The sequence below is a fragment of the Elephantulus edwardii genome, unplaced genomic scaffold (genome assembly GCF_000299155.1).
Source record: "Elephantulus edwardii isolate Elephantulus edwardi_28Jun2011 unplaced genomic scaffold, EleEdw1.0 scaffold00030, whole genome shotgun sequence".
Lineage (NCBI taxonomy): Eukaryota > Metazoa > Chordata > Mammalia > Macroscelidea > Macroscelididae > Elephantulus > Elephantulus edwardii.
The window spans coordinates 201,082-209,312 of NW_006399780.1; the positions used below are offsets into that span (position 1 = coordinate 201,082).

At 42.3% G+C, this 8,231-nt stretch overlaps 1 protein-coding gene across 1 annotated transcript in view; it reads right to left on the reverse strand.

Annotated features, from left to right (window-relative positions):
• The window catches only part of CARS2 (cysteinyl-tRNA synthetase 2, mitochondrial (putative)), a 164,477-nt gene that overhangs the window by 101,483 nt on the left and 54,763 nt on the right, over window positions 1-8,231 (reverse strand). Inside the window, exon 7 of the mRNA XM_006883793.1 lies at window positions 7,496-7,625. Within this exon, the coding sequence (XP_006883855.1) occupies window positions 7,496-7,625 (130 nt within the window). The remainder of the gene's footprint in view (window positions 1-7,495; window positions 7,626-8,231) is intronic.

The window sequence follows — 8,231 nt, forward strand, 5'->3', positions numbered from 1 at the left end:
AGGTCCTCCTCAGTTTCAGCAAGCAGGGTTGTGTCATCTGCGTAACACAGACTGTTGATAGATCTTCCATCAATCTTGACCCTACATTTCTCCTCACAGAACCCAGCCTCCCGGATAATATGTTCTACATATAGGTTGAAAAGGTATGGAGACAGGACACATGCCTGGCGTACGCCCTTCCCACTTTTGAACCATGACTGACCTTAGAAAATTAATTAATTATAACAGAATACTGTAAACAACTATATGCAAACAAATAACAATAATGAAATGTAGAAATTCTAAGATATAAACTACTAAAACTGACTCAAGAAGAAATAGAAAAATAGAATAAACAAGAGCTCTAATTAGTAATTTTTAAACTTCTCCAAAGAAAACCTTAGGCCCAGTGAGACAACTTTCCTGCTGTGTTTTACCAAATATTCAAAATTATACTAGTTCCACACAAATTCTTCCAAATAGCAGAAACTACTGCTACTTTTCATGTGAAGCCACCTGATGCCAAAATCAGAGAGACATCACAAACAAAAAGAAAAATACAGACCAATATTGCTTATGAAGATAAATATCCCACAAAATACTAGAAGATAAATTCTAGCAATATAATTAAAATTTTTTATACCAGAACCAAATATTATTTTTAAGAAAAATGTAAAGTTCCTTTAACATTCAAAAAGAATGTAATTCATCATTTAAGAAGAAAAAAAAAATAGGTGAGCTCTGGTGGCCTAGTGGCAGAGAGATGCACTGCAATCCCAGAGATGCAAGACTCAAATCCACCAGATGCTGTGCTGGAAGAGGGACAATCTCCTCCTGTACCAGTCAGAAGTGCAGAAGTGATTTGCACACACACACACACACACATAGAAAAATAATAACTTTTTTTTAATTTTGATAAAAAGAAAAAACCATACAATCATCTCAACAGATGCAGAAAAAGTATTTTAAGAGACTCAAATACCTTTTGATGATTAAAAACAAAATAAATAAACAAATAAAAAAGGGCAACAAACTAAGACTGGAAGGGAACTTCCTCTGCAGGAAAAGAGGTTCTAAGGAAAGCACGCACCTAACATAGTGCTTCATGGTGCTCACTCTGACTGTTGTCAGGTGCCATCTAGTCAACTGGGGCTCAGAGGGACCCTCTAATCAACAGATCTGAACCTTGCCCTATTCCCAGCATCCTCACTACCTCGGATATGCACAAGCCCATTATTATTACCACAGTGTCAATACATCTTATGGAAGGTCTTCTCATCTTTCTCAATACTTATCTTTTCCCAAGGACCTGTCCTTCCTTACAACATGCCTAAAGTGAGACAAGTTTCATCATCCTTGTTACTAAGGAGAACCTCATCCATATTGTACTTTGATAGTCTCTCTTCTTACTGAGCAAATAATATTCCTCTTACAAAAGATATGAAAGCATTTTACTTTCAGCAAACAAAGATAAGTGACTGGAAAGGAACAGGAGACAGGACACAAACACCATCTGCAGGAACGGAAATCTCCTGCTCCTAGTTCACCCCTGGACTGAGACACCACCTTATAAAATTCAGTTCTTTGTTCCTCTTTGGGAGCCCAACAAAATTAGGTCTAACATTTGTACAGTTGTCTGCACAAGTGTCAAATTCCTCCCTCCAACTACAAGCTCTGTAAAGGGAGGCAATGTCATATTCATACCTAGCCAACCTAGAGAAAAGCATAGTTACAGCATTGTTAAGACGAATAGGAGACATTTCAGTACAAGACTGGATTGTCTGCTTAGTTTTGTGTGGTAGAGGTACAGGGTGGGATAGGGAGATGAGGAAGAGTTGAACAAAGAAAAGAACAGTCTCTGCCTTCCAGGAGATTATAGTTTAATGACTTCAAAATAACAAAGAAAAGGTATTTACAAAAATGAAAGGAACAAAGAAAAGAGATTTAGGTTGACTTAAAGGAGTTGAAATCAACTCAACAGCATCTAGCTAGCTAGTTGGCCATGTATCACTTATTCATCTCTCTAGGGAGCTCTGCTGGCCTAGTGGCAAGAAGTTGTGCTGCAATCCCAAAGGTACATGGAGTCAGACAACAGAATGAACAAAACGTGACTCACCTGGACATATAAAGGCTGTCTTAAAGACTGTCTTCGAGCCTCGGCTTCTCCACAGGAGGATGGCAGGTCGCCTCCTGTGCGATTAACTGCCTCTGAAAACCACCTGGAGGGTCAGCTATGGGTCAGTTCCAACTCTATGGAACACCACCATCAAAACAACTATCTATCTATCTATCTATCTATCTATCTATCTATCTATCTATCTATCTATCCTGCTGTTGTTGTGTACGGTCAGAATTAACCCATAGCTGCCCCTCCAGCAAGTTTTCAGAGGCAGTTAATCTGATGAGATGAGACTGCCTATCCTTCTCCTGTGGAACAGCGGGTGGCTTTGAACCATGTGCCTGTGGGATTACAGCACAGCTTCTTGCCACTAGGCCACCAGAGGTCCCTGTCTATTTATCCTAGTTCTGATGAATGCTGGGGGAAAAAAACCTCAAACCAGCAAAACCGAGCATAGGCAAGTACAAAGAAATATGTGAGGACTATTTGACAGGGGGGGAAAAATCAAATCAGCAAGTCTTACTGACAGATGGGATATAAGCAGAAAAGTGAAGTCACAGACAGTGCTCTCCAATACCTTTCTCCACTGATTTTAAGTATTGTGTGTCTATGCTGTCCAATATGGTAGCCACTGACCATGCCTGGCACTCTGGCACTGGCACTTGGCTACTGTGACTAAAAACTTAATTTTTAACTTAATTGAAATGTAAACTGCCATATGTGTGGCTGGGATTTTACTGGTAGGACATATTTTGACTCTCAGATTCTCCCTTGAGTAATCGGTAAATGGTGCTAAAACAGGAAAGGAATGTGACAAAAAGATGAAGGTCAATTCACCTTTCAAGATACTGACATTGAGGTGCCCCTGCAGGAGCCAGGTGCCCTGTCAAGCAGATAACTAGACTTAGAAGACCAACTAGGAACAAACATGGCAGTTTAAACTAGAACAAAAATGGACAAATAACACAGGAGGAATACATAAGAAAAAAGAGGCACTTGGCCAAGGACAGAACCACAGGGGGTGATAGTTAAACAGAAGTCTAAAGAGAAAATCACAAAGGAAATGGGGCAGGTGCAAAAAGAGATGTAAAAAACTGGAAGAATGCTGTTTCATAAAAGCCAAGGAAAGCAAGAGTTTCGAGAAACAAGAATGCTAACTCTGAGAGAAGGGAGTGACAAGCATCCACCTGCCTTGGCATGGATATGGAGGTCGCTGGTGGCCCCACAAGGAGCAGTTCAGTGGCAACAAGAGGGAAGTAGAGTCAGACAACAGTGTGTGTCCAACAGTGAAAAAGAAGTGCCGACCCTTTAAAAACACTCTGTGGCCAAACACGATGGTAGCTGTTGACTGGAACCGGGGACCAAAAGGAGATTTTTATCTTTGGAGATTTCCTAACACAGAAATGTCTTTATTTGTTGCCTCAGATGAAAAGACCTGATACAAAGGGGCAGAGGGAATATTTTGGAGGCAAAAAAAGTGACAACAGATGGAACCTGATCGAGAACGAATTTTAGGGGCTAAGTGGATATCGGAGGCTAGAGAGTTGGTATGCTAGTTGATTAGGTAAAAGTAAGGAAATAGAAAAACCATCCACCTGGCCTCAGGTGGCTGGTAAACTGCAGCTTCTGGTGCCGAATGGCAAAGCATCTTCTGGGCTGTCTGTTGGCACTGTGCTCAGGCAGGTGCTGTTGGGCTGGAAGGTGGTGGCCATGCTCTATAGGGACATAATCATTTCTGGAATATTCTACAGAAGCAAGGTGAAATATCAGGCCATCCTCTACAAGCGCATGACCACAGCTCATCTTGAGGCCTTTCCCATTTCTGGGCCCCCAGCCTCATGTTTTGACAGATCCCTCACTAGGTCAAGCGTCACCAGGTTGCCCTAGACAACCTCAAAGTTTTCAATGAGATTCCGCCTCCCTATGACAAGAGAAGGGAGATGGTGGTTCCTGCAGTGGTCAAGGTTTTGCAGGTGAATCACTGAGCTCATGAGGTGTGCTGAGGCACACAGCCATTCAGGAGGGAAAGAGAAAGGAGAAGGCCCAGGTGCATCTACTGGAAGAAGCAGATCATGAGACTACGAAACAGGCCAAGAAGATTCTGGAGAAGAGGATCATCAAGGCTGCGGAAGTCCTCAAGAACAACAGAATCTTGGCTTGAGACCAAGGCCGTTACTTCCTCACTGTGCTGGCCTGCCCTTCCTCCACTGCCACACAGGACATGTAGGGGCCTCTCAGCCATGAGCAGCCAAGGGCTATGCAGAAAGCCTACATCAAACAGAGTCACTGTTCCCATTTCAGAAAGACCTCTCTAAAGAGTTTCACAGTTTGACATTCACAACAATGGGTAACAGGAGCAACCAGTCACTTTGGCTGTAATTTTGCAAAAGTGAACTGGAATACTAATGGCAAGAAACCCCATCGTGGCAATGGGGCATTTGCCAAAAACATTCCACGTGATTTTCTACTATACCTTGCACCTGTTAGAATGTTCCAGAAAGTCTGTGTGTGCCTGTCAGCCAGGGATTGTAAAGATGATATTTATACATGCATAGACACCAAGTGACCACAGGACACATGCTGTTCCTTTCTAATCTGTAATTCAAAACTAATAAATGTTGTTGTTGCTGTTATGTGCCGTCGAGTTGCTTGCGACTCATAGCGACCCTATGTACAACAGCCTTAAACTCCGCTCTGTCCTGTGCCAATCGCACTGTCTCTGATATTCCCATTCCAATTATCCCAGTCACTGAATCAATCCACCTCATAGAGGGCCTTCCTCTCCTGCGCTGTCCCTCCACCCTCCCAAGCATGTCCTTCTCCAAGGACCAGTCTCTCCTCACAACATGTCCAAACTATGTTAGACGGAGCCTCAGAATCCTTGTCTCCAAGGAGCCACCCGGTTTAACCCTTTCCAGGACAAATCTGTTTGTTTTCCTAGCAGTCCATGGTATTCTCAATACTCTTCTCCAGAACCACAGCTCAAAGGTATCAATTCTCTTTCTATCCTCCCTGGTCATTGTCCAACTCTCTGATGCATAACAGGTGATTGCGAAGACCATGGCCTGTATCAGACGCACCTTAGTCTCCAGAGAGACACCATTGATCTTCAGTACTTTGGAGAGGTCCCTAACAGCAGACTTTCCCATTGAAATGCACCTTTTAATTTCCTGGCTGCTGGTGCCAAGAGTGTTGACTGTGGAGCCAAGCAAACTAAAGCTGTGTACAATCTCAATCTCTTCACCATCCATCCTGATGCTGCCAATTGGTCCAGTGGTGAGAATCTCTGTCTTCTTGACACTGAACCTCAATCCATACTGTAGGCTGCAGTCCTTGACACTCTGCAGCAGGCGCTTCAGGTCCTCTTCAGTTTCAGCAAGCAGGGTTGTATCATCCGCATAACGCAGATTGTTGATAAATCGTCCACCCACATTTCTCCTCATAGAGCCCAGCCTCCTGGATAATCTGTTCTGCATTATAGGTTGAAAAGGTATGGAGATAGGATGCATCCCTGGCGTACGCCCTTTCCAATTTTGAACCATGCAGTGTTCCCTTGCTCTGTTCTGACGACTGCCTCCTGGTCCAAGTATAGGTTTAGCATTAGAACGATCAAGTGTTCTGGGATTCCCGTTCTTCTCAGAGTCAGCCATAGTTTGTTATGATCTACACAGTCAAATGCCTTTGCATAGTCAATGAAACACAGATAGACATTCCTCTGGTATTCCCTGCTTTCAGCCAAGATCCATCTAACACCAGCTACAATATCTCTAGTACCACGACCCCTTCCAAACCCAGCCTGGGCTTCTGGTAGTTCTCTGTTGATGTGCTATTCCAGTCGTTTTTGGATAATCTTCAGTAAAATCTTGCTTGCATGTGAAATCAGTGAGATTGTTCTGTAGTTTCCACATTCTGTTGGGACACCTTTCTTTGGGACAGGAACAAATATCGATCTCTTCCAGTCAGTTGGCCAAGTGGTCGTTCTCCAGATTTCTTGGCACAACTTGGTGAGCACGTCCAGGGCAGCATCTGTTAACTGAAATATGTCAATTGGTATATCATCTATTCCTGGAGCCTTATTTTTGGCCATTTCCTTCAAAGCAGCCTGAACTTCTTCTTTCATCACCATAGGCTCTTGCTCATATGTTGTTTCATGAAATTCTTCTGTGTCTTCCAATTCCTTTTGATACAGTGACTCAGTATATTCTTTCCATCTTCTTTTAATACTTCCTGGATCATTTAACATTCTGCCAAAAGCGTCCTTGATTATAGCAACTCGAGGTTTGAATTTGTTCTTCAGTTCCTTGAGCTTAAGATATGCTGAGCGAGTTCGGCCCTTTTGATTTTCTGACTCCAACTCCTTGCACATTTCATTGTAATATTTTGCTTTGTCATCCCGTGCTGCCAAATTGGAAATTAAAAAAAAATCACCTTAAATCATCTATTAAGAGCATTATCTATAGCAAAGAAAAGTTGTGTGTTTCTTGATGATATCAAGCTGCTGGCTGGGCCAGTGTATTAGTTATCTCTCATTGTTATGCACCTTTGGGTTGTAACCAAGTTATAGCTGACCCTCAAGTGCGTTTTCAGAGGCAGTTCATCATACAGGAGGAGAACCACCACCTTGCTCTCACAGAACAGCCTGTGGACTGGAACCACCTGCCTTTGGGTTGGCAGCACAGCTCCTTACCACTAGGCCACCCGAGCTCATTAGTTACCTACTGCTGCTGTAACAGAAATGCCACCAGGAGATGGCTTTAACAAACAGCAATTTATTTCCTCACCATTCCTGGGATATCTTCACGTGTCCTGGCATCAATCTTACTCCATCTCTCATTGCTGACTTATTTAATACTAGTATATCACAAAGGAGATTGACTCAAGATAAAACCTACACAAATGCTTCCTCATTAACATAACAGAACAAAGACATCATTTCCAAACAGGATTATAACCACAAACAGGGAGATCAGTATTTACAGCACATATTTAGGGGTCGACACATTTCAATCCAGACACGAGTGGGGTCAATCTAGATGCCCTGTGCTTCTAGACAAACATTTTCCTAAACTCACCACTGAACATAAACTAAGATACTTGTGAAATAGCCTTTTATGTGATAGGAAATCAAGGCTTGAATGAACCAGTCTTTTCTTTCAGTAAGAGAAAGGATGATGTAAAGAAAAAAAATATTTATGCCATGTCTTTTGTTTTGTTTTGCTTTATTTGTTAAGGTTAGTCTTAATCTAGCCCTCATTTTTTCCCCCAACAATCTATTTTATTGGCTTTGGTTCTTAGACAAAACTCACTTACATTTACACCCTCTGCTGACCAAATCATGCACTGCTTGAACTCTAATATAAATATACAGAACACATGAAATATCTGGAAAAGCCTTACCTTGCTATGGTTGAACATTCAATGTGCCAGCCAGGCCTTCCGTTTCCCCAAGGTGATGTCCAAAAAATCTCCTGGGGTTTGGCTGCCTTCCACAGGGCAAAATCACTGGCATGCCGCTTGTCAGAATCAACTGTCAATAATAAATGGTTAACTCATCAAACCCACTTCCATAAAGCTGATTCCACTTTATGAGTGATACTGTGTGCAGCGACAGCAATGGTGGTATTGGGGAGAGCAGAGCTGCCTTCCAACTCACAATGGCCCTACAAGACAGAGTAGAACTACCACAAAGTTTCCAAGGCTGTAATCTTTACAGACGCAGATTGCCACATCTTTCTCATGTCTCGTCATACATTTATCTGCAGAACTATGGCTAACATAAGAGAGGTATGTTTAATATGCAATGACTATATGTTATAAATGATTTATTCATTGCAAATACCTTTTATAAGAAACATAAACGCAGGCTATACACATGGATCTCACCTGATGGCATGCAAAGGAATCAAACAGATTACATTTGTGGAAAGACTCGGTGGAGAAGCTCAATATCAGCAGTGAAAACCAGTAAATCAAGTCCACGGGAACCAAAATTTGATCTTAAGTCTCTCCCACTTGAATATCAAAACCATCTCAGGAACAGGTTTGAGGCCTTGAGCACCAATGAGCGTAGACCAAAAGAGCTCTGGGAGGATATCAAGAAAATCACCCATGAAGAATGCAAAAGATCATTACA